The sequence below is a fragment of the Apiospora marii genome (genome assembly GCF_038362585.1).
Source record: "Apiospora marii strain CBS 49790 chromosome Unknown utg000003l_segment0_segment0, whole genome shotgun sequence".
Taxonomy (NCBI): domain Eukaryota; kingdom Fungi; phylum Ascomycota; class Sordariomycetes; order Amphisphaeriales; family Apiosporaceae; genus Apiospora; species Apiospora marii.
In genome coordinates this window covers 4,527,625-4,553,166 of record NW_027117374.1, presented here as the reverse complement: position 1 = coordinate 4,553,166, position 25,542 = coordinate 4,527,625, and the positions used below count along the sequence as shown (strand labels likewise).

At 53.3% G+C, this 25,542-nt stretch overlaps 7 protein-coding genes across 7 annotated transcripts; 2 read left to right on the top strand and 5 right to left on the bottom strand.

Annotated features, from left to right (window-relative positions):
- Nucleotides 1–327: 327 nt before the first annotated feature.
- PG985_004970 (uncharacterized protein) lies at nucleotides 328–2,060 on the bottom strand (the record flags this gene model as incomplete). The annotated part of the gene is made up of 2 exons (XM_066824739.1): nucleotides 328–1,804; nucleotides 1,894–2,060. Coding segments are annotated over 2 exons (1,644 nt in total), but the record flags the coding sequence as incomplete, so codon positions are not given.
- Nucleotides 2,061–14,384: 12,324 nt separating this feature from the next.
- Nucleotides 14,385–15,901, bottom strand: PG985_004969 (uncharacterized protein; the record flags this gene model as incomplete). The annotated part of the gene is made up of 2 exons (XM_066824738.1): nucleotides 14,385–14,459; nucleotides 14,537–15,901. 2 exons carry the CDS (start codon nucleotides 15,899–15,901, stop codon nucleotides 14,385–14,387), a joined length of 1,440 nt encoding a protein of 479 aa, XP_066687898.1.
- A 506-nt stretch (nucleotides 15,902–16,407) lies between these two features.
- PG985_004968 (Folic acid synthesis protein) lies at nucleotides 16,408–17,912 on the bottom strand (the record flags this gene model as incomplete). Its single annotated transcript, XM_066824737.1, has 2 exons — nucleotides 16,408–17,583; nucleotides 17,730–17,912. 2 exons carry the CDS (start codon nucleotides 17,910–17,912, stop codon nucleotides 16,408–16,410), a joined length of 1,359 nt encoding a protein of 452 aa, XP_066687897.1.
- A 1,074-nt stretch (nucleotides 17,913–18,986) lies between these two features.
- Nucleotides 18,987–20,233, top strand: PG985_004967 (2-nitropropane dioxygenase; the record flags this gene model as incomplete). Its single annotated transcript, XM_066824736.1, has 3 exons — nucleotides 18,987–18,999; nucleotides 19,069–19,330; nucleotides 19,390–20,233. 3 exons carry the CDS (start codon nucleotides 18,987–18,989, stop codon nucleotides 20,231–20,233), a joined length of 1,119 nt encoding a protein of 372 aa, XP_066687896.1.
- A 577-nt stretch (nucleotides 20,234–20,810) lies between these two features.
- Nucleotides 20,811–21,704, top strand: PG985_004966 (NAD(P)-binding protein; the record flags this gene model as incomplete). The annotated part of the gene is made up of 1 exon (XM_066824735.1): nucleotides 20,811–21,704. One exon carries the CDS (start codon nucleotides 20,811–20,813, stop codon nucleotides 21,702–21,704), a length of 894 nt encoding a protein of 297 aa, XP_066687895.1.
- A 448-nt stretch (nucleotides 21,705–22,152) lies between these two features.
- PG985_004965 (uncharacterized protein) lies at nucleotides 22,153–23,097 on the bottom strand (the record flags this gene model as incomplete). The annotated part of the gene is made up of 4 exons (XM_066824734.1): nucleotides 22,153–22,212; nucleotides 22,283–22,427; nucleotides 22,568–22,768; nucleotides 22,964–23,097. 4 exons carry the CDS (start codon nucleotides 23,095–23,097, stop codon nucleotides 22,153–22,155), a joined length of 540 nt encoding a protein of 179 aa, XP_066687894.1.
- An 875-nt stretch (nucleotides 23,098–23,972) lies between these two features.
- On the bottom strand, nucleotides 23,973–25,027 carry PG985_004964 (uncharacterized protein; the record flags this gene model as incomplete). Its single annotated transcript, XM_066824733.1, has 2 exons — nucleotides 23,973–24,812; nucleotides 24,881–25,027. The coding sequence occupies 2 exons, from the start codon at nucleotides 25,025–25,027 to the stop codon at nucleotides 23,973–23,975; spliced, it is 987 nt and encodes a 328-aa protein (XP_066687893.1).
- Nucleotides 25,028–25,542: the final 515 nt, after the last annotated feature.

Sequence of the window (25,542 nt, the reverse complement as noted above, 5' to 3'; positions counted from 1 at the left end):
CCACAAATTCTTCCTGGTGCTGGCATTATTGAAGCTTCCAGCCTTTCCGTTGTCTTTGCTGGAATAAATGCCGTACATTCTTCGCCATGCATATTCCCATGAAACACCCTAACTCGTGTGCCTTGTCCACCCTGTCCATGCGCCATGCCTTTTGACCTTCCTAAATTTCAAACCCAAGAAACCAATATGCTTTTCCTTTGCTCCGTCCGATGTCTAGCGAAAAATAAATAGACCAGTGAAAGGTTTCTGACGTGCAGGTTCACTGCCAAGACTTCCAGTCAAGAATAATCGCTGCGTTGTATCCCAGGCGTTCGATCTGAGGAAGTGCTACGTCGACTGTGGCAGCATCTGCGGATAGCAACCTGCAGAAGTCGGTTTTCCCTCGTAGCGATTGCACCCTCTCATATTGTAAGCAGTGCTCGGGTTTGGGTAAAAGAGACTAGGCAGCGTGCTGTCATGTTCGTGTTTGAGCCTCGAGGTTGAGAGCTCCATGTTGTCGGCCATCGATGTGACCACAGGTTCCGGATCAGTCCGGTGTGTAAACATCTCGATGCCTTGCCGGGTATCGTTCCCCTCGTAGATCGGCGTCGGATAGTATTGGTAGTCTTTGCCACCCTCGAGAGCCTTTACATCATCTACTGACATGGCAGGCTCCATGGGCAGATCGTGCGGGCGATTGTGGCCACTATATTGGCCGCGGTGCTCGTAGTTACCAGTGTTGTAGGTGGACCCAAGCATAGAACTTCCCGGGCCATAGTCCTGCATGGGGGGCGCGTAACCACTGAGGGAGCCTCCTGCAGCTCCGGGGCCACTGCTCGTGCTGCCTCTTCTTTCCGACTGGTAATGCCCTGGAGAGCGCCCTCGAACAATCATTTTAGCCGACTTCCTGTGCGCTACCTTCATCCACTGGTCCGCCACGCCCCGACCGATCTCGCCCACGTGAGCATGCAGCTCCACGACGAGATGGTAATATTGCTGGGCAGCCCTTCGCTTTCCGTTGTTCGCAGTTGCTTGTTTGAACTGGATTCGTTCGAACGTATGTTCCGTTGGATGTCCGCTCGGCGACTGGCTGAAGCCGTCGTAGAGGCCTCCCGAGGCTGGGCCCACTCCCAATCGGTGGCTATGCCCGTGGCTGTCAGGATAGAGTGTTCCCAACGGATGTGGTGTCTGTTGAGGTGGCTTGGGACTAAGTTCTACCCTATCGGGCCTGGATACGGGGCCCTTGTCCCGTTTGGGGGTGTGCTGCACTAGATCAATGGTGTGCGAGTCACTCTCATGGACCATGGCGGAGATGGACATGGCAAATCCATAGACTTCGTAGTGAGTCGCACTCGAATTCGGCGTGTAATGCATGGCAGCGCCAGGGTAATTTGGCGTCAGGCTGTAGGAGCAGATGCAAGAGAAGTAGTTTCGTCGGTAACAAGTCCACTCGCCCTCGGAAAGGAAGAAGCCCTTGTCAATCGTGCCGTTAATTTCGACCTTGATGGGGCTGTGACCCGTAGCATATGCAAGTTGCCCATGCTGCTGGATGCCCTGGAGAGGGGGTATGTTCTGGTTGCTTTTGGCGCCGTACGGTGGATCCATGGTCCTGATGGGGTTCGTTGCGAATCCTAGACCTGGGCTTGGTGTTGGCGACAGTGGGTGCCGCCGGGCATGGACTGAGAATGGTGGCGATCTCTGTGGGTGGTCCAGTGCTCTGGTGTACCCAGGAGTCACTGATGAGTAGATGTCTCTGGTCGTCTTGTATCCTAGGTTTGGGAGCGGATGGGATCGAGGCGCATTTGCCATGCCCAAGGACGACGTGCTGTGGCTGTCGTGAGCAAATCAACTCCCCTTAGATAGGTCATTTGATAACATAATCAAACCCAAAGGGAATCATGGCATGCGACGTACCTAGAACCCAGCCGTGGCCTAACGTCCAGGTAGCTTGAAGCGGGGTGGTAGAATGTGTTGTTCTCCGGGGGAAACCCCGTGGAAGCGTTGAGAAGGGGGACAGTTGCTGGGAAGATTACGGGTGGCGGTGGTTGACTTTCTAGTGTCGTTAATGAGGAGTTGTTGGAGTCTTGGGTAAATCTTGTCGGCACAGATCAGTCAGGGCACTATAGTAGATAGGTAGATCGTGAATGGTGTGCAAGGCTGCCACGGCAAGGTTGTATCGCAATCCCCATACGAGACAGCATTTGCGTGCCACATGGGTATTACAACCAACACTTAACGTGGCACGAAAAGTGCGGGTACCGATCGGAAAGTGTGAACCACTTGGATACGCTGGTGAACCCAGAGGCACTGCCCGTAATCAGTGGTACTTCCCGCTCTCTGGTGGCTCAGACACCCATCGGACCTATAGCGCGGTAGAATGCACATTTCGGCCAAGAGCCACCGCAAGCAGGCGACCAGGGTTGCCCGACTGGTGGCTGTGGGCATCTTCAGTGGCCACGATACTTACGCTGCGAGACATGAGAGCGAATCATTGGCTTCATACTCTAACGGATATGATGTATAGGCATTTTGGGGGAGAGGAAGGGGCGTTCCACGATCAAACATAACTCGAAGTAGGGGGGCAAGGCAATTACTACTGACCTCATCTCAGACGGGGGCTGTATATCGAGGTAGTCCAGCCCGGACGGCGGAGACTCGAAGTCCTATCCAGCGCAAAATACGGGTCAGCCTGGGTGGTCGATTCATTGGAAATGGAAATGGCAACTAGATGTTGGTGTCTGAAGAGCAAAGGCCGTTTTCCGAAGATGCCATGTTCACGGACTTGGAGAGTTCATGTGGACATGGTTCGCAGGGTCTGCAGCGGATGACTGTGACTATTAGCGGTCTGCCTGTAGGCTGCATAACCGTGGTCAACTTCGAGGAGGGGGGGGGGGAGAGAGAGTCGAAAGGCAGGCCGGGAAGAGGGAAGGATGTGAGAGGTGTATCAATTGTATGTCTGCCTTTAACTATAACACGGTAGAAGGGTAGACGCCGTCCGCTTCCGGTTGGCTGGTGTGCATGAACAAGAAACCAGCATCCGCTGGGGGGACGACTAATCATCCAAGATAACGGCTGTTGTGTTTTTTCGTGCCACTAGGCTACAGAGACTGCTCCTGGGGTAGCACAAGCACAGTTGATGGGGGAAGCAAAGTGACCTTTCCCGTACCTCGCAGGGAATTCTAAGAAAAAAAAAAAGCCTTCCCACATGGAGAGCTGTGCAGGAAGGATATTTAAAGAGAGAGGCAAGCCTCCCTCGGGTCCGGCTCGCTTCCACCAGCGCAGCCAGGCAACCCCAAGATGTAATGGGAATTGATTGCAGGGGATCAAGGCCGATGAGTGGTGGTGGTGCTTGTGGGAAGAGTGAGGTATGTAGTTGTATAGGGTGTTCGCACATCTTGACATATCATTGTGAGGAGGTGGTACTTACTAGCTCTTCCTGGAGAAGTTCGATGTGATGCACACCAACCACGCCTTCGCCCTGCCTGCGTCCACGAACCACAGTGTAACTCTCCGGCCGCGAATCGAGCACTTTTTGTTTTGGTTTCTCCCCTTCGAGGCGGCTGATAGGTCAATCACGTACTTTGCGTCAAAGAACCGGCATGCACAATAGCTTAGATTGCGCCTGCCAGCTCCGTGAGAACCATTTCGGGTGAAAAGGCACAAGGGAGGATTGGGGGAAAATAAAAATAAAAATAAAAAGAGGAAAATGGGGGATCGAGTGAGAATGATGATGGCGATGTACAACAACACAACAAACAACCATTGAAAGGAGCGGGCTTCACCTTATGAAGAGAATTGGTACTCATAAGCAGGAATTCCCAGTTTCGCGGAACTGGCGTCGCTCAGTTACAAACGGTGCGTGGGTGCGTGGGTGTCGCGGCTTCCGTCAATACTTCTGCTGGGTCAGAGGTACCCATATTGGGCCCAAGTCAGCGCTCCAAAGTCCCTTGAATCCGTCTGGTCCTCGTGCTGGGTTGTAAATTGTCTCCATGGGGGTAATAATGTAATGTAATGTAGGGGTGCGTGTCTGCGCCGCCAAATACGACCCCCCCGGTCAAGTCACTTTTAGCGCAGATGGATGGGTACAGCAATGAAGGGTACGGGTACGGGATGGCCATCCAGCAAATCTCAATGAGTGGGAGAGGGTAGGTTGTTGCTCACTCGCTCGACTTCCTTCAAGGGTATGGCCTGATCTAACCTAGCGATAATCCCCTGTCGCCAAGTGATCCAATCGCGCGGCTGCTCCTCTGCCCTGTACCTGTATTTTCCATTGGTCGTCAGCTTGGCTTCCCGACAGTTGCCATTTCGGTCGGGTCAAAAGTCTCGCGACCAACAAACAAAACAGAAAAAAAAGACCACAAGATCGAGCCGGATCGTGGGAAGGTCCGTATGTATCGGGAAGGTAGCCGCGGGTTCGATGCCCAAGCAAAAAGCTAGAGTCGGAACCCTTCATGACGTCTCTTTGGCAGCATGGCTTCAAAGGGGGCACCGCCGTCTTCGTCTCATACTGCGGCTCTGACTGGCCCCGACCAGATGTACTGGTCGTGCCGCCTCCGAACCATCCTGCCAATACCGTGTTTGCGCTTTGGCGTGGCTGCATGGGCTTCCCGACTTGAATGACGCTATGCGGCAGCATCGAGAGAGGGCGTATCGACTGCTAGTATGCAAGACTTACAAAACGTTCCTGTCAGTCGATCAGCGCCATGTCCATGAAATCCTGATTCTGTGATTGATCGATCCAGTCCCCGCTGGAGAATGGCTTACAGCGCCACTGGCTCCGAATCCTCGGGACCAGACACGGCAACAGCGCCCCCTTCGGTGCGCACATGTCTAGGCGTTGCAAGCAACTGGGCTGGTAGGAAGGGCGACTCGGAAAGTTGAGAGCATTTGAAATGGGCATTCGTACCTCTTCTACAGTGAAACCAGTACTCGAAAACTCTTAGCTTTCAGTGTTGTGTATCGGTGAACATCGGTGTCGGACCAACCGTGGCAAGGGCTCGCGTGTCTTCTTCTATGGAAGATGCTTGGGTTTTGAACTTGGCCCAACAAGAGGATGAGTATATTGATGCAGGATAGTGTGGAATGCCACAGGAGCGTGTTTTGACTGTCCTCGTCAACGTGGTTGGTTTGGCTAGTTCTGTTGGAACCAAGATGCCATGTTTAAGGAGGAAAGGGAATCTATATACTTCTAAGCGTTAGCTGCGAGCCCCTGGCGTGGTGTCTCCCGAAGACACAAGGACCCTGCGAGGAAGGATAGAGAGAGTCCTGGAGCTAGACTGCTTGTACCACAGCTCCGAGCGCGGATCAAAGCTAGTTGCTCTCATAGACCTGTTCGAGTGGCTGCATAGACGACAGTCGGTGGGGATGGAGGCGTTAGACGCTAGAGAGTAACTCTTGTATGATCATGTCAACTCAGGACGATCCAGTTATTGTTCTTTCTTTTCGCAAAGCGAGAAGATCGAGATAGCACCTACGCTTAGGGAATGAAGTAGGCTTCGGGCAGTTACTAGGGCCGACAGCGGCGCTGGAAATGACTAGGGGTATGCTCTATGCTCGAGGACTACTGAGGTAGAGATTTAATCCAGAATGGAAAGGCTCATAATGTGCAAAGTCTACAGCCACAGACTCGTCGACGCTGGAATTACTGATCAGATATCGGTGGGACGCGCGTGAACAGTGTAGGTTATTCTCATTTCTTCGTGCTGTGAAGAAGGCCCTGGCTGACCGGAGTGTTGTATGTCAAGAATTCGATATCCAACACAACTCGCAGTCAACGCAATGGACCGCCCCGTGGGTGTGAGGCTTGTAGTTGAAGCTACTGTTCTAGTCCATCTAGCCTCACAGACCAAACATGTCTATGGTAATCATCTCAATAGTATGAGTTGCCTTGTTTGGTTACAGAAGACCTCCTGATGTGTGCTGGCATTGGAATTACACCAAACCTTTCGAAGTCAGATGCTGTTTCATGTATTTTGGCCGCATTACGCCGTATAGCATAGCAACTTGCGAGTCGAGTACGCGAGCTGACAGCCAGTTGAAGTGATAGATGATGTATATGCGATGCTGGCGGGTGGGTATGGTGCGAAAACAGCATACCTACTGGAGGTCTTGCGAAAACTCCATACCTCGTGCATCAAGATCTGCAGCTATCCTCCCTACACTCCTATGATGCGCCACAAACACTGCTGGTAATTAGGAAGGGATCTACCTAGCCAAGGTTGGCACTCAGTCTTCGGCTACCTGCATGACACGCCTATGAGCGTCATGGGCAATATGAAGCCAGAGCCTGCCATTCAAATCGGAAGAGCCTGGGCTTCGTGTGTCTTGCATTTGACTGCCGGTCCTTCCAGTCAGAGGTAACATGTACTTTGCCATTTCGGGCGAGTACTTTGTCCGCATGGCGAGGCAGGCTTGCTTGCGGCCATGCCAGAGGGGCACACACTGCCTTCCGTAGTGTGGAATTGATATTAGACCGAGTTTGTAACTTGCCGCATTACTCGACTTCCAGCTGAGCCGTCAGACTCAAGCGAGGCTTCAAGGACCACCTATACAATGGAAACCCCAATGTTCCCTGGTGGGAAAGATCATGGGATGTTTTCGGCCCTACCTCCACGAACCACGATACGCCCAGAAGCCGGTTGGAACCCGTACATTACACTACTCGGCAACGACCGAACCACCGTGGCCAAGGCTTGGCTCTAACGGCTGATGTGTGCCAATAAGTACTCTCCTAAGCCAGTTAGGTGGGGGGCCTCCGGGAGGTACGGACGTAGATTCAAGACAGGAAAGCCAAGATCATTGGCGTCAACGTTGTCGATGATCCCGACTGACACGTGTGGTTCTATGAAAACTTTCCAACATGATACCGTGATTGGCTTAGTTTCGAATAAGAACCCAGTTTGTCCGTGGATAAAAGAAAAGAAAGAAAAAGAAAAGGATCTCGAGCTAGAGGTCGTTCATAGGGCGGCCTTGCAGACTGGTGTCTCTCCTGTTGACGTCGGCCCCGAACTCTATTGCGAAGCTTACATTATCCATATGTAGGGCTGCTGTATGTACTTGGCGAAGTACTTGGTCCTGGAGCCACCCTCCTCCGTCGGGCCAATCAACGGCCGAGGTGGAGCGCAGTTATCTTGGCTAAGTACATACGTCCTTAGTATGCAGTTGGGTTCAGTCCGGAAGCTCAGCCAATAAAGTTGAGGGATACCCGAGGCTTGAGGCTGGGCTTGGGAAGCCATCCCAGATAGGCTATAGTCGGATTCACAAACGACCAATTTTGCTTGGTCCATGAAGTGGGCAAATGCCCCCTTGGCTGTATGACGATGCGTGCTTAATATAGTACCGTAGCCCATACATACAGCAGTCATGCACCGCACCACGCAATAAGTCGCTTAGGCAGGCTGCCGCTAGGTCGCAAACTTGAGGTTTCGTCAGTATGGGCCGACCAGATCTTGCGGTCACGGCTAAAGAAAGGGCCAGAAGAATTTCCATATCCAGGCCGGGCTGTTTCAGATGACGGGTTCCAGGACCGTTTGAAGAGCCACTGCAGTGCTGAGGACCGGTGTTCCAGTCGCGGATGCCGAGTCGATCACGGCTTGAGAAGTCGTGTCAAGCAGCTGCAGGAACTGTGGATAGCGATCAAATCAGAAAAGAGCACTTGTTCCTTGGTGATTGCAGATAGCTCTCGAGCTGCGTGCCGAAGGCATAATTCGAACAAAGTGGGTAAAAAGCCCTGTGACCAGCTAAGATGTAGGTATGTGTGTACTTTCTTCTTCCGCTTCGTCATTCTGCACTGCTCGCCCCATCCACCAACCACCCATGGAAGGTTTGTAGTCCCTGCGGTTTCTCGAGTTCAATTTCCTGTCGGAACGGGCCGTCTTGTCTAATCTGGGCCTACTGCCAGATAAGGCAGAAAGCACTCGACTGCGCAGGGCCTGCAAATTGGCAACAACTTAATCACGACGACTGAACTCGCAATTGTGCCGTCGCTGCTGCTGTTGGGAAAGAAGCTCGCATAAGCTGTGTGGTTCACTTTGGCGTTCCAGATCTTGTGTGATGTGACCGATCTCTGATGAACCCAGAGGTCCTCCTTCGTGTACACGCCATAGGCCAGAAGCGGCTGCTGGGCCCTTTTTAGTAAGTCGAGAGCAGGTTTGTGTGTGTGTGTGTGTGCAGAGAAGATGTCGAATCCGATTACATGGCACTACATGGCACCCCATCTCCATCCTACCGTATCGCGTGCAGAAAGCAAGTCAGAGGTGCATGGGCACAAGCCACGGCAGGGGTCGCACATGGTAACGGTCTGAAATGAACCGGGGTTCGACTTTATTAAAAGGCATCTTGATCGTCAAGCTCCTGCTCAAGCCGGGGACTAGAGAGCCTGGGTGGGGAGAAGGAGTTGAGAGGTTGCTTCGCCAGGTCGGGAGCCAACCCCGAAGAGGAATAAGGAACAAGAACGGATGGGATGGGGAAGTGGGGAACGGACTCGCAAGAGACGACGACGGCAACAACTGTCAAGGTTTCAAGCACAGTGGTGTGGTTCGGGCTGCGAGAAGCCACCGACTTCACTATGAGGAAATGAAGGCGCATGTGGTATGTACATGCCTTAGGTACAGTGGCTGCACTGGGTGGTGATTGATGATTTAAGCCAACTTTGAAGGAAGTAGCGACGTACTGGTAAAGCGCCCCTCACTTCGTCTCAGGCGGGCCAAGCCGAGAAACTACGTCCGTCCCTTCGTCCCAAGCTTCTAGAAGAAAGAATCCTGAAAGTTGACCTTGAAATAAAGAAACACAGACTAGATAGATAAAATATCAATAGTTACCTACCTAATGGAAAAGGAAAGGAGTAGTACGCCTGGGGGGGGAGCTAATACGAGTCAACATCGATCAAGAATCCTCCCCTTGCTATGGAGCGTATGTAATCAGATGGGGGGTTGGAGTCTTTCCTCTCAGGGAATTCCGATTAAAACCTCGTTGGATATTTTATTAGTGATACAAGGCCTGGTTGGCAGGCCCCCGAGGCCCCCTCACCTCCTTGATTACATACTTCAGATACACATACATACTTACATACAGTACATAATGTAGCCACACCCACCGTTTGGCCGTGCGACTAGCCAATTGCAGCCAAGCACAACCCGGTGTGACTTGGATTTCTTCGCGCCTTACCCGAGCCGGAATGGGCACAACTTGATCGGCCCAGACGTTGAAATCGTTGACAAGGTGTCGCTTCCATCAACCTTAAATCATGAAGGCGAAGCTTTGAGGCAACGAGCTTCGGCTTCCACTGCTTCCACTAGGCCCTGACTGGACTGCAGCTCCGCCCAAGCCGCCGCCTGCCTGGCGAAAAAAAGAGGGAGATGCTACATGTACGTGAAGCTGGACGTTAGGGGCCCTGCCACACGGAAACGGGCCTGAAGTCTATCGGATGTTCTTGCCAAATCCAGGCCCGTTAGCGGCCAGGCGTTTCCTGAGGCCAGCAGCCATCTACTTAACCTACATGCATACTATGTGCCATGTGCTGAGCGATGCTTGGGGGGAGGGGTGGCTTGAACGAACGATGGCTTTCGTTAGCCCTCGTTCAAGGGATGTTAGGTAGGTGCCACCTGTTCCTGTCTCTGTTATTCATCGGCGTTTGGTCGACGACTGGCTTGCAACTCTGCTTTCTAGAATGATGTTGGGGGCAGATAGCAGCCTTTCGGTGGGGGACTCAGACGTTGAGAATTCAGCCCTGCTTGGGCCGGTCTCAACCCACCCAGAGGTGCAGTGTTTCTCCAAGTATCAGGCTAGCCCAGCAGATTTCCAAAGGTAGCTGACCAAACCCCGATGACATTCTGTTGTTCAGGAATACCGTATGTACGGGGCAATTGGGCGCTGTTTCTCCCAACAGGGCGGCTGCCAGAAAAGTATCATTTGTGATCAATGACTCGATATGCAGCCAGCCAAGGGCTTGTTCGGGTTACGCAAAGCCTCCAGCACCTGCGCCAGAAAACTGCAGCTTCCCGAACAGCCCTGGCCAGACTAGAGTGCCAGGCTTGTTGTTCACACGGAACTCGGTGAGCCCAGAACACTGCGAATTACGAAACAGCAAATGACCAAAACTCTACATGAGACAGGGGAGACGCGCTCCGGTGTGTAGACATGAATAGTCGGATATTTCGGGAGGTCGTCTCTCAACCTGTCGAAAATCTATCTGCGCTTGTACGTATGGCACGGTAGAAGCAGCTGGACCTGGCCTCTGATCAGCCTCGAATGTGATAACCAAGCCAGCCGACGATTACGTGTCCATTCGAGCTGCAGAGTGACGGGGGCAATACTCGCTAGTAAACTGTAAATCCTGACTGACCTCTGGAAGTGATGGAGCCTGAAGAGAAGGCCAATGACTTGCTGACAGCATAGTGCAACAGACGGACTGGGTCATCACCAAACAGAGAGGATTGGGAGACGATCGATCTGTGAATTCCGGCAAGGCTCTACTGCAGTGACACTGAGGGTCATACCCGAAGTACAGAGGTTCTGCAAGGAGAGGCGTCCCCATTGGCATCTGCTGGCCGCGGTCAGGGTGATTGAGGGCCCCTGCAATTTAACCTCCGTGGCCAATGGCAGCAGGCCATCTCAAGTTATGCATGCAACGGCAGCTCCATGGGAAACAAACACCTGCCTTTCCCTTTCCCTCCGATGATCAGCCAAGCCAAAGGGTGACTTCTGCGAATTGCACTTATCGTTCTTCTCTTCCCATACCGGTAGTCATGTTTTTTCTTTTTGCCCTCGACAGGACTGACAGGTTCGAGTTTGAGACCCGCATGTAAGCCCGTATAGGATAGCCAGAGACCTCTGCACCACAATGCGAGACGAGAAGTGATGTAGGTGCGCCGTATCCCATCTGCCGGCATGTGGTCTCTGGAAATCAGGCCATTCTCCTCAACCTGAAGCGTTGATTTCCTAGTACTGTTTCTCAAGAGCTCAACTCACAGGGGCTAGCGCTCTTCCAGGCCCTCACTTTCCAGATCTGCTCGCTTCCCATTTCCGAAAGCAGCTGGGTCTTATCCTTTACCAACTTCTCCAACTCGAATATCCCCGAACATGTGGACATGTGATCACACCTCAACCCGAAAGATCAGGAAGGCCTCGTTTTCCTCACAGATTTGCTAGATGGGCTCGTTAGAGATCTCGGAATGAGGACTGGATACGAGCGAATACTCTGCAGGATCAGCTGTAGAGTCGATGGCACGGTAGGAAGGTTGTGAAATAGGCCGGTCATGGGTGCTGAAAGCCATGGGCGCATGGTTGACAATACTTTCACAACTGCTTATGACTTACAACCCATCCCAAAATAGACTACTCTGTGCTGTAGACCTTTGCTGTACCTCAAAGGGCCTCCCGTTAAGTAGGGCAGATAGTGCTGAACATCCGAACACCATTAGTGCGGCCTAAATGCCCAGTACATCTTCGTTCTTGGGGTCAAGGACGTGTCAAGGCTCTGATCCTCTGGTTCTTGTTACGGAGCGAACTAAGCAAGCAGGTTTCCGCGGCCTGAACCTCTTCTAGGGCAACGGGGCTACCACACGCGTTTGCCCCAGTCCAGTCTATTGTTGTTATTCATAGAATTACGAATCACAGATGGTGCTGATGGAGATGAATCTGAAGATGTATTCCTCTCCGTCTCGACTGTTCTTATCTATGATAGAATCTCGGGCTTTTTAGTCGATTAGAGACTTGCTAGTCTCAAAGTTCGGGATGGCCCGACCTAGAATGCAAGGAGAGACTGGTGGCCATGTGCCGTAGACTCCTACCAGAACCTGGGAAGTTCCTTACAGATACGCTGGCAGCGCCATGTCTCATAGCAAGCTGGCTGCGCTGTTCGGCCAATGAGCCACCCATGATGAAGGCCTGGGGGAGAGATGGCTCAGCTCATCTATACGCTACAAGACAAGTCTAAACGCAGACCAGGTTATGCTTGGTTCAGTATGTAGTCTCTAGTAGGCCTCCCAGCAATTGGCATGCCAACCAACGAACTCGGGATTTGAAGAACAACGAAGGGGGGGATTCCCCCGGAGCTCGCTCTGCAGCAAGCAAGCAAGGCAGTCTTTACGCCCTGGACGAGGCAATCTTGCCTTAGCCTGACCGGTTCTCTCCGCTCGATGTTCACTAATCATTCAGCGAGTCCTATCGATGATCGATGGGATGAGTACCTGACACGAAAGTAGATAGGCTACCTATACCTTGGGTAGTTGTATTCGTCTGGGCCCCATCATCCTCTTATCCTCTGTTGGCGGGCAAGTAAGTACCCACTTCCTCCAAGGAGACAGCCAGACAGCAGATAACGTCCCCAGTCCAAATCCGGTTCGAGCACACGCCATTCAACCCGAAGTGTTGAAGCCCCTGGTTGCACCAGCATGAACCTGCCGGTTGTTGCGTTCTTGCTTGACACAAACACACACGCATACAACACGTACACAACAACGGCATGCATGGCAGACGGTTCTTCTGCTTCTGCCAAGATGTAGGACGTAGATTTGCCCGACGTCGAAAAGGTTAGTTCGTTGAAGGCCATATAGAGAAAAGGGCCGGGGGAGATAGATGTGCCCCATCTACCCGGTAATTAAAGACATGGATCAACATTTCGCGATCACAAAGCTGTCTGGGAAGCGCTAGAAACACATACAATCAATCGACAATTGCCGACGCATCCAGCACCCCCTCCCCTCCAACTCCCGTCCGTCTAAGGTGCGTCCATAATTCGATGGGATATACTGCCGAAGAAACACCATCAAACGTCTGGCTACCATCACATTCCGAGACCCTGTCATGGAACCAACCCCCTTTCCCCTAAGCCCCTGACCATGCCCGCTGAGTTCACCAATCCTCCCCTCCGGTAAGCGACGACCCCATCCGAGTCGCTGTGGCCGCAGCGGCCAACCTCTTTCCTCCATCATCATGACGAGGACTCTTTGCAAAGAATGGTTCATGGGACTAAAGAGGAACGTGATACAGGGCACGAGCTACCAAACGGAAGATAGATACTGTTCTCCCTGTCCCACCAACAACACAGGCCGAGCTGGTCTACGACCCACCCGCCGCATTCCATGACAGGATCGCAGCGTCCTGTCTAATTCTCAGGAACATGCACTAGTAGTGTCACTCCCTCGCTCGCTACTCCGGGGGGGGGGAGGAGTGTAAAGCAACAACGGGATAGACTTCTTTGATTCATTCCACTCGTCTCCAACCCAACAACAGCGACCCCTCCTTTCTTCCCTCTGATTCGATCGACGGTGAAACCGAAACCAACACCAACGGCTTCTCCCGAGAGGAAGAGAGAGCAGCATGCCTCTTGGCCCCAGTTTCCCTAGCCGGATAGAATACCCCCCGGGCGCGAGACGAAACGGGACTGTGCGTGTGCGCTACTGGGCGCGCGCGCTACTCTACTACTGCTGGGTTATCGGACCTACGTGTACAAGCAAGAGAGAGAGAGAGGGAGATCGAAGCAGAAAGCGGACGGTGTGTGTAAGTGTGTGTCTCGGGAAGATGACGCGGTCCCGAGAAAAACAACAACGACATAAAAACAGGACTAGAGGATAGCAAACAAAAAACAAGGACCTTCTCGCTCAGTGGACGGGTAGACGCCGAAACAGAGAGAAAAAAAAACCTCACCCACATTTCCGTCCCCTCATTCGTTTCTTTGACAAATAACGGGGATGGGAAGAAGGAGTTTGCGAGAGGAGTGAGTCCAACTAGAGGGACGCAAAATGATTAGTCGCGCGGGAGAGAACATTCCTTCCTATCTCTCTCTTTCTCTCTTAGCGAGCCAACACGCCTCATGTTGTTTCCATCAATTCTACCTGCGTTCTTCCTGTAGTGAAGGGGAGGGGTGGGTGGAATTCGGCAGTGCCGCCGCCCCATCTTGACACTCCGAGGAGTTGGCTTGTTTGTACTGGGGGTCCGCATCGTCTGCTTTGGCAAAAGATCGGGCTACTAAGCGCCGCACCAGCCAAACCACATGGACCATAGTAGTCTGCTGCCTCGCCCGGCGCGTCCTGTTCTCTATTTGTTTACGTTAGACTGCATCCTACGTTGGTATAGACCATGTGCGACTATCAAGGTGGACTTTTGTGGTATTGCTCAACGTACCATCATCTGCCTCCTTCATAGTTTGGCCAGATGGGTAAACAGACAGCATCAGTCATACCTGCCATCTGAGAGTATTAACGTATGTAGTACTTGTCGCAGCCTATATTGGTCAGCCAGCATGCCTGGTGAACTTTTGGGTCTATCTATGTATCAACTTTCAGTAATCTTTCAGAAGCTTTCCAGTTTCTCTATCTCTACATGTTCTACCGTATTGCTTGCTGAGCTGTACCCGACTATTATGTCTATACGTAGCTTCCCAGTGACTTCGTATCTATTCGTATCTATAGCGACGCTTGGCTGGCCATGAGGCCGCCTACAACAGTAAATGAAAGGACCGGCGATATGAGGTACGATATCTGCGCATCGGCTCGTTAGAAAAAGTTGCGCCCCGAAAAGGAGAAGGGAGGTACATGTTCTTGACCAGGCAACTTACCGTGAGTAGCTTTGCAATAGACGCTTCCTCGCCCTCTTCGGCCCCGCTGACCTGAACCATGGCGATCAACTTGGTCGCCGGCGGGCCCACGGGCATGAGCATCATGGCAAACCGTAGCATGGGGTCGTCACCAAGCAAACTCGTCCGAGACGCAAGTAGATAGACGACCCCTATCGACACGCCAGTCCAGAGGACAAAACGGACAAACAAGATGAAGCATACCGTAGCTTTCGGGAGCTTGGACTTAGACTTGGCGCCCTGGAGCTGGCCGCCAGAGCCACTATCACTGCTGCTGTCCCGCACCTCCTGGAGGGACGAGTACAGCGAGACACCCGCGATCACGACGGGCAAGGGAACGAAGATCCCGCCGATCTTCTTCAAGGGCGACGTCAGCCAAGCCGCAAAGATGCCGCCGTCGGTCGCGTCGTTGAAGAAGGCCCGATGCAGGGCCGGCACCAAACCGACGGTGGCGCCCAGGATGGCACCCAGCAGTGGCGCGTTAAAGAAGTCGGACGCGAGGGTGAGCCACCACCTGGCACGTGGGCTGAGCCTCGCCCACTGCTTGCGCGTGATCAATTTCACCCGTCGACGCGGTGGCCTGCCTAGCGGCGCGCGGGATCCCGAAGAGCCGTTGGTCTCGATCGCCGCCTTCCTGGAGAGGAGGAATGACGTGCTGCGCGACGCAGAACGCGAGGAGTAGGAGGCGGCGAACGGGTTCACGGAGCGCAGCGCGTCGGCTGGGTGCAGAAGCGCGCTTTCCTCGTCAGGCAGCGCCTCACCCTCCTCGTTGGCGTCGTTGTCTCCAAGGTCATGCTCTTTCTCTTCTTCTGGGGCGTGCTCGCTGTCGATCAGGCGCGGGCCCACCGCAAAAGTCAAGCAGTTCGAGACCGTCGAGAAGACGAGGAAATAAGCCTCTGCGCTCTCCAGGGCCTGGCTGACAGACTCGCCGCTGCCGCCGCCCGAGGTCAGTAGTTTCAGAACCCCGGAGTCGGCCAGCGCTCCGATCAGCAAGAGCGGGTAGCTCGTCGAGTTGTTGAACATGACGGCGACCATGGTCCAGTCGGGCATGCCGAGCACGCGGTGCGCGAATAGGCCGATCAGGAATGACAGCAGATGGCATGCCAGCGCCCAGAGCAGGACAATGCCATAGCGGCCCGCCGAGCCAGCTTCCAGATCAGACCCGATCTTGGTGAGGAGCAGCGCCGGCAGAAAAATGCGCACGCACAATTTGGAGATTGGTTTCGTATTGTTGCCGTCGAGTATCTTCCATCGTGCCGCGACAACACCACAGGCGATGATGAGTAGTACCGATAGACTAGCTTGGATGGCCCCGACGAAGGACTCGTGCAGCCCATTTGGCGCCATTGCAGTCTCTGGTGAAGCGTGACTGTTGGACTTCAGATGGTGTAGAGCAGTGTATGTTGAATGTCTGGGTTGAGTTGTTAATTGTGCCTGCAACAACATGAAATTCAATTGACGGTTCGTCAATGACGTCCCTGTGGGTTTTACGTCATCGATACCGCTAAGGCGCACGATAGTTACGATCTAGCCTGGTATCTGCGTAATCAAGCACCTTTAAATGAGCTCTTAATTGGTTTTTGGATGACAGTACCCTATCTGTAACTTCCTCACTATATTTCAAACGTAGTGGCTCTTATGTCAAGAGGGAATAATTTGCTCTCAAGGGATATACCAATGTTGAATGGGCCACCGTGTCCACGTCACAAGAAATAGCCAACCATCAACTCTGCCTCGAGACTGTAACTTTAGTCTTAGAACCCGAAACATAAGGGATCACCTTTTTCCAAGTATAATGTGATGGCAACAAGTTAAACCAGCAGGCCTCCCTCGTGTCCAAGTATAGTAGATCCTCAATACCTCCAGATGGCGTCGGCCATCTTGACCACCTGTCCCATCTCGGTAACATCGTGTACCCTCACAATATCAGCACCGCCCTGGACTGCAGCTGCCACTGTCGTAGCCGTGCCGAAAATGCGGTCCATTGGCTGCGGAACCCCAGTGATCTTCCCGATGAAGCTCTTCCGGCTCGAGCCAAGCAACCACGGGAACCCCTCAAGTCCGGGCCAGCTTCGTAGCTCGTCGAAATGCCGCAAAACGTGGAGGTTTTGCTCGCCCACCTTGGCGAATCCGAGACCGGGATCTAGTATGATGCGCCATCTCCGAATCCCTGCTGCCTCCGCCTCTGCAACCCGCTCCAAGAGCTCCCGGGCGATGGTCGGCACGATCCCATCCGGGTAGTCGTTGAGCTTACTCATGGTACCGGGGTTTCCGCGCATGTGCATCAGACAGACCGTCTTCCCCAGTTGCGCCATGGTAGAGAGCATACGGGGATCGAGCTGCCCTGCGGAGATATCGTTAACAATGTCCGCGCCTGCTTTGACGGCTGCCTCGGCGACATCCGCACGATATGTATCGACGCTGATCGCCACCTCGTGGGTCTCCGGTATACTGCGAATGAGCTCAATGACGGGAACAACACGACTAATCTCCTCTTCTGCGGTGATGTCGGGCGTGCCTGGCGAACTTGATTGGCCGCCGATATCGATCATTGTCGCTCCTCCACGAATGAAAGCAAGAACAGTATCCCGCAGTGAGTCCGGAGTGTGGACGCCTCCATCAGAAAACGAGTCAGGGGTAACGTTTAGAATGGCCATCACCTGGGTCTTCCTCGTCGCCTTGAGTGCCGTCAATGGTTTCACCGACGAGCAGATCGGGGTCATCGTGGAGAGTGGCTCTTTCGATGGCGGGAGGTCATTGAGAAAATCCTGAACCAGCCTCCAAGGCCTGTCTGGGTAGATGGCTTTGGTGGGGATAAGTTCGGCCAAGGGTCGTAGCACAAAATCACGCTCAGGGATGCCAATATGCGGAATCTTCAACCTCTCGTGATCGACCGACTCATTCTCATAAAGGAGAACGTCCAGGTCAATGTTTCGCGGTCCTTTGTCGATGAGCTTCTTGCGCCCCATCGATTTCTCAATATCTTGCAGTTGATCCAGGAGGGGAAGCGGTTCGAGATCAGTCTCGACCTATATGGATACTTATCTTTAGCCACGGCTGTCAAAGCTTGCGCAGAAAAGATCATTGAACACACCTCGCAGGCTCCATTGACGAATCTATCTTGATCCAGAACATACATAGGCTCGGTCTCCCATAGACTACTGGTCCTCTTTACCTTGATGCCTCTGGTGTCCAGCTCCTTGCAGGCCTGTTCGATCATAGCCACGCGATCGCCCAGGTTACTGCCTAAGGCGATGTAGGCATTGCGCTTTGGACTGGACGCTGGACCAGCAGCAGCAGCACTGCAAGCACAACCTCCGGATGAACAGCCATGGTTTCTCTGTGCACTCTGATCCATGGCGGGTTTAGGGAGTCGCACACCTGACGAGCGCGAAAACAAGGTGGGGGTTGGAAGGGGTCGAAAGCGGCGCGAACAGGCGCTCCATGCTCGAGGAAACGCAGGAGTCATCAGCAGAGCGTGGGCAATGAAACAAACAGTGAGTTAACCCTGAATGTCTACTGACTCGGACGCAATGGAGTACGCTTCATGGGCATTGTAAGGACAATTGCATCTCAGGCAGAAAAAACGGCGGTTCAGGGTCCTCATTTTTTTTTTAGCACGGATGATTCTGGCATCCATCCATTGATGACGGTCCGAGTGTGGGGCGCTCATCGTTAGCAGTTAAAAAGCTCCGGCCAGTGTTTTGAGTGCAGCTTATTTATGTATGCCTCGTGTCTTAGCTTTCTGGCATAACGGCCCTCCTTTTGGTGTGCTTATCTTTTAGTGAGGTTCTCGACGGCGGAGAATACGGGCACAGGTTCGAGTATTCGGTGTCTTGTAGGGAGGACATTGAAGATCAACCATCATCTCCGTAGCGCGCAATCGCATCACTTTATCGAATGAGATGTCTCAAAAAATGGACCAGTCTTAAGTTTACTCCCTTGAAGGTTTCCGCATTCGGGCCAGAGATTGGCAGACTGGCGTGGTTGAGACGCGGCATGCACACTCAACCATCTTGGGCCTCGGCATTCTCGACGGCTGGGTGGGGGCTCTGACCTGCCATGCCGCCATTGCTAGCCGCAACAGCACTAGCCTGTGACGCCACTTGCATGATCCTCGGCCTACAGCACCAGCCGAAGCCTAGTAGGCCTGGGAGGCTAGGTCCCATAGAGCTTCCCCAGATTCTCTACCTTCCAAAGCCGTCCGTCTCCGCTGCATCGTTGGATTCGGAACCAAAGCCGCGAAGTCCATCCTTATATAGAACCGGCCCCTATTCGTTCCAGATCATCTTTTGAATCCATTTCTCTTCTTTCAACTCCTGCGCTTCGTTTAATTCGACCCGACCCATCTGCGTACCGACCTCTACGATTAAACATCCATCCTACCCTCGACAAAGCAAACAGTTCCGGAAGCTATTCCGCATATCTCAAGATGGCGTCTCCTCGTACGTCTCAGCTCCCTCCCATCTTTGTCGCGTAACCTGGCCGATCACTAACATATCTTCACCATACAGAGAAGATTCGAACGACCGTGACCGATCTCTTCAAGATCAACCACCCGATCCTCCTTGCCGGCATGAACGTGGCCGCTGGCCCCAAGCTGGCGGCTGCTGTCACCAATGCCGGTGGCCTCGGTGTCATCGGCGGCATGAGCTACAGCCCGGAAATGCTGAAGGAGCAGATCGACGAGATGAAGTCATATATGAACGACAAGAAAGCGCCGTTTGGCATCGATCTGCTTTTGCCCCAGGTTGGCGGCAATGCGAGAAAAACAAAGTGCGCCAATCTACAAGCCGCCGACGAAAACTAAGGGTGCTAATTTCTCTGCTTTCTAGCTACGACTACACGAAGGGCAAGCTTAACGAACTCATTGATGTCATCATCGAGTCCGGTGCAAGCCTCTTCGTCTCCGCTGTCGGTGTGCCGCCCAAGGAGGTGGTCGACCGTCTGCACAAAGCCGGCATCTACTATATGAACATGGTTGGACACCCTAAGCATGTGCAGAAATGCCTTGATATCGGGTGCGACATCATTTGCGCCCAAGGAGGCGAGGGAGGTGGCCACACCGGTGATGTCCCCACCACTGTCCTGATCCCGGCCTGCGTAGAGATCTGCAAGAAGTCCAAGAGCCCGTTGACGGGGAAGCCGGTCACTGTGATTGCTGCAGGTGGTATCCACAACGGCAACATGCTTGCTGCCTCTCTCATGATGGGCGCCAGTGCGGTCTGGGTTGGCACGCGGTTCATCCTCGCTGATGAGGCCGGTGCTCCTGAATCTCACAAGGAGGCCGTCAGGACCGCCAGCTTCGATGACACGATTCGAACCCTCATCTTTACTGGGCGCCCGTTGCGGGTGCGAAACAACCCCTACATCGAGAACTGGGAGAACGAGCGGAGAGATGAGATCAAGGAGCTCACGTCAAAGGGAATTTTGCCTTATGAATCTGATCTCGAGAAGGTCATGAACGGCAGCGACGAAAAGCCGCCAGGTGTTGAGGAGGCAGCAGCAGAGAGCGACGACGAGGTCGACGATTATCTCGAGCAGTTCCGACCCTATCTGATGGGCAAGTGCTCGGCTCTCGTGAATGAGCAAAAGAGCGCCAAGGCAATTGTGGACGAGTTCATTACCGACGCCACTGCAGCAATGAGCAAGGGTACTCAGATGCTGGCGAAGTTGTAGGGTTAGGGGGGCTTTTGATGCATGGCGGCCAATTCTCGACCTGATTCATGATTTACCTATGTATTCAAGCGTAGCAAAGCAAACAAGTTGTATATACCGTTTCTCTAATTATTCAAATGTACTGGATGAATCCAGCAACCCAAACTGCTAAATTTGCCACCTCGGCGTCCTGAGTGGCCTTGGAGGGGCACCGGGACCATTTATAAAGAGGAATAGAGTGGGATATTGCATCATTTTCAATTCGATAACAACCAACATGTGCATTTGCGGCACTGGCTTTTTACTTTGCCCATGGAAAAAGCACATTACTTATGCATCGTCGATGACAGGAGCAAATGTTCCTGGCAATTTGCAGGTGCGACCCACTGATATACTCTACGTCATCATCAGCAACGCCCCAACAAACACAAGCCAACCATAAAACCCGTACGTTGACATCACGCCGACATACGTTGAAACATCTTATAAATCGATTATTTTTGAAGTGACTCGCAGCTCGAGATTCCTTTCTACAGACAAACATACACACCACCTCTACGCCAACCAACTCACACACATCTACCATACAACACATAACATGGCCGCAACACACAACTTCGATGTTAACAGCCTTTTCGGCGTAAAGGGCTATGTCGCCGTAGTGACGGGAGGAGGCAGCGGTATCGGCCTCATGACCGCGCAAGCCCTGGCGCAGAACGGCGCCAAGGTCTACATCACGGGCCGGCGGATGGAGGCGCTGGAGTCGGCAGCCAAGAGCCACGGTCCTTCCGGCGGCGACGGCCAGATCATCCCGGTGGGCCCCTGCGACGTCACCAAGAAGGAGGAGCTCGAGAAGCTCGTGGCGCAGATCCAGGAGAAGGAGAAGTACATCCACCTGCTGGTGTGCAACGCGGGCGTGTCGGGCCCCAAGGTGGAGCCCAAGCACGAGGACGCCGAGGAGCTGAAGCGCGCGCTCTGGGAGAACGAGTCGGTCGAGCAGTGGGGCCAGACGTTCGAGGTCGACGTGACGTCGGTCTACTTCACCACGGTGGCCTTCCTGCCGCTGCTGCAGGCCGGCACGCGCATCAAGGGTGGGCCGCTCGAGCCCTTCGCGCCCAGCGTCATCACCATCAGCTCCATGTCGGGGCTCATGCGCCACGCGCAGGGCCACTTCAGCTACAACGCGGCCAAGGGCGCCACGGTGCACCTGTCCAAGCTCATGTCGGCCGAGTTCCAGAAGGCCGGCATCCGCGTCAACTCGATCGCGCCCGGCTACTTCCCCTCGGAGATGACGACCAAGACCAGCGACGAGAACCAGAAGAGCCACCTGCCCCCCGAGAAGATCCAGGACAAGGAGCACGTCCCGCTCATGCGCGCCGGCCGCGAGGAGGAGATGGGCATGACGGTCCTCTACTTCGCCAAGAACCAGTACGTCAACGGCGAGATCATCGCGGTTGACGGCGGTGTCCTTAACGTACTGGCCGGCCGCTAAGCCGAGCTAGTCTTGGAAAGACGGAGTAATCAAGGGGAAAAGCGATACTGAATCAAAGTTTAGGCGTTGGTTGGCGTTGTGGCGGTTTACTTGGCGGAAACAGCTTGAAACGAAAGGATACGAAACTCCAGATGGGTCATCCTCGTCATGACTTATGCAATACCACAGCTGTATGAGGAGAATAAGAACCTTTTCCCTACTCACCATCGAATTGTTTCAATGTGACAGACCACACGTTTTAACGCAATTGATCCATCATTTTACCTCATCCCAGCTGAGTCACTAACATTGATTTAATATACTACATTCGTGGTCGAAAGGCTGCGATAAAGGTTCGTGCGGTAATACCCCGCGTCTGTGATACCCATTGGTGGTGTGAATAGGGGCGGCCCTCGGCTCTAAAGTCGTCATTTCCGTCGATACGCATGATCGCTCAGTGGTACACCCATCAACGCATCCTCTCTTCGCGGCCATCCAGCCAACTCGTGCAATTGAAGCAGCGAATGGCCTGTATAGTAGTTAGGTTTTCATGCTCCCCAAACATATAGTAAGGCCGGAGCCATATGCAGAAGGCTTACCCTGTCGCTAACGAGCTTCTTGCAGTACCGACATTTGACCGTGTGCTTGATAATGGGGTCCCGGGCAAAGCACTGGTAGAATCTTCCAATGCAGTACAGCGCCAGTCCGACGCCGAGGAAGTTGACGCATCTATTCACGAAGACGCTGTGCAGAAGCAGAAGTCAGGTCCTGTAGTCTAACAGCTGGCAGTGCCTAGTTTTCCCATCTCCCTCTCTCTGCTCTAGTACAGCCAAGAAGGGAAGATGAGCGAATCGAAAGTGGGGGAAGAAGGCTTCAGTTCTCACCCGTAAGCCAGGACTACGGCCCCGTCGAGCTGGGCTTGGGCTAGAGTGGTATAGCCATCCAGATCGTCGTAGTTGGGACCAGCTCTCAGCACGGCGAACTTCTCGTCGATGTTGCGGTTGAGCGGAAGGATGATCGAAAGAGGCGGCAGCAAGATGTCGCTGATGAACGAGGTGGTGAGCGCGGTGAAGGCCGACGCGAGGCTATGTTATGGTTGGCCAATCTCCCTGTTAGCAATCCTCCCTCCTGTCCGTTTTATTGTTATGCATTGGTGTTCATGCGGTTTGGTCGCCACATCGCTGGACGACTCGTAGGCACCGCGCTGGCCGGGAACGCACCCGGTTGGATGAGTCTGCTGTCATAACTCGGGAGAGAGGAAGACAGAGAGCGATACTTACATCAAACCAACCGCTATCTCCAAGATGTTTTCGCTGAAGGCGAAGTCTACGAAATCGTGGAACAGACGGCGAGCTTGTTGCTCGCCTCGCTCGAGAAGTTCCCTGCGCTCTCCATCGTCTGGCAAACGAGGCATTCTTCATAAGGGACGAATCGGATCTTCCTTTCTCTTTTTCCTATGAGAGACAACAACTCGCAAAACTCAACCAAATCAGGTACACCCGCGAAAATGAGAAACACAAGGACAAAAGGTTACGGTCCTGTTCTTTTCTTTCGTGATGCCCAACCTCGGTTTATCAATTGCCAGTAGATTCCAACGGGTGGAACTGACGGCGGCGCGCATTGTGGGACCGGTTCGTCCCAACAGTGGACAAGTGCGACCTCTAGGCTCCTCAATGGCGCAGGAGCCGGCGGCTTGTCACTGACGCTTGCCCGCGACAAGGGATGCTAGTCACGATGGGGAGGTGCCTCGGGTTGATCTGCATCGCTGGACCAGAAGTTGATTCGCTGTTCAGTAATCTTCGAGATATCCAAGCCTTCAAGGCGGTAAGTACCCAACGTGGGTCGTGTGGGATTCTGGTCGGCTCGCGCGTGTGTTGGGCTCATGAAAACGATTATTCACGTCGACCCGCGCGGACTTGAGACAGGCGTGTTCCTCAGAAGACATTGGAGATGATGTCACGGTCGAATGCATGTTTGCAGTTTGTTTTATGGAAAAAGTGAAATTTCGTGTGAACTATTTACTAAGGATAAGTGTTCTATAGATTGAGAATTATATAAAAACGAGATTTGCGATCAAATCAGGGTATACGAGTGTTAATGAAATCGTCAAACATCATGTACCATATGTGCTCAAACCAGAAGCTTCCGCATCGTGAGTTGCCATGCCAGCTTCGTAATCACCATCATAGCAACATCAAATTCCAAATCAGACAACCCGTCTAGATTTGCCAAAACATCCCCAGACACCTGCTTCATTATTTTCGTTTCTCTTCATTGCCGCCATGCGACTTACACCCGAGAGGCATGCGTCTCGTAGCTCGCACGCTCCTTGTTACTCCTGCGTTGCTTTCTAGGGACGCCGCTCCGTCGGTTCTTGAACCAGATGCCGATCCAAGAGACCAAGGCCACGACGATGGCCCCGAACGCCACCCAAGTGATGATCATGAACTTGCCGCCCGCCTTCGCAGAGATGCCGACTTCGTCGCCATTGTCGTTAATCTCTGACGCGCCCTTCTTGGCGATGGCGGTCGCGATGGCACTAGCGATGCCGAGAGCCAGGGCGGCCAGCGTAGCGGTGATGGCGCTGGCCACGGAGAACAGGGTGCTGGGACCGATGGTGATGGCGCCGATGCAAAGCAGGAATACGATTCCAGAGAAGCCGATACCGATCACGTAGAGGACAAAAACGGCCAGGAGGAATCCGTTCACATAGTTGATGGCTTCCTGGATGCTGTCAGGGATCTTGAGATCGGCGGGATTGAGATCCAGGGGCCCCACTTCGATCTCGCGATCGAGCACGGAAGACAGGTTGAACTGGAAACCGGCCTCCTGAGCCGTGCAGTTGGTCTGGTTGAACCACGCGCCGGGGCTCGTGGCGTTGGGTGCATAGTTGCCTTCGCAAGCATTCATAACATGGAGAGAGTACCATTGCGAGATACCAAGCTCGGCCGAGAGCTTATCTGCGATGTCGTTGCTGATCTCGTTCAGCTCGTCCGTAATGGACGATTCAATGGTTGCTACCACACTGCTGAAGAAGCCGCCGATGCCTCCCTTGTCGGTCGTCGTCGGGTCTGAGCCTCCGCTGGTTGGTGTCGGAACCAGGTCGTGACCGAAGTTGGACATGTTGATCTACACGGCCATGGTCAGTGACGGTACTGGAGAAGCAGTGTGTTTAACATGTCAGCATGTTCGCTTACGGAGATGATATGGTAGTCTTCCATTTGTCCCGGCTTCGACCCGGCAAAGAGTGCTACCAGGGCGAGCGCGAACGCCGCGGCCGAGAATATCAGAGGGCATAGCACGAAGGCTCGACCGGTGGATTTGTTGAGCCCCCGAGAACGCATTTTGGCAGAGTAATATGGGATGGCAAGCGATGGATACAGTTTTGATCTTTAGCTGTGTGATGTTGTCGCAAAAGGAGGATGACGACGCGGTATGGCACGTCTGGCTGATATAAGCTGAGTGGCAAGAGCGAGCGAGTCAGGGCTGGATGCTGTGTCCTGTGTTACGCATCAAATACCATACGCACGAACAAAGGAGATGGTATGAATATATAACCAATCTGGGCTCAGCCCAACCCAACAGGTTGGGAATCCAGGTAAGCAAACCATGATGCAATGCGCGAAGGTGATTCACCTTGCCCACCACCCACTTTCCTTTGAGACCCCTGGTCCAAGACATTGGGAACCCACCCAGCTAGCTTGCATCGTGGCAGGCCGGCAGACCGCCGCTTTGTTGGGTGGGCTCGGTATAGGAAAACACATATCGGAAATGAGCTTTCTACGAAGCCTGATTGGTCCCGAGCAGGCGCTGCGTCATAAGGGTCTTCAGGGGTGGGCGTGCCAATTTGCCAGAATGC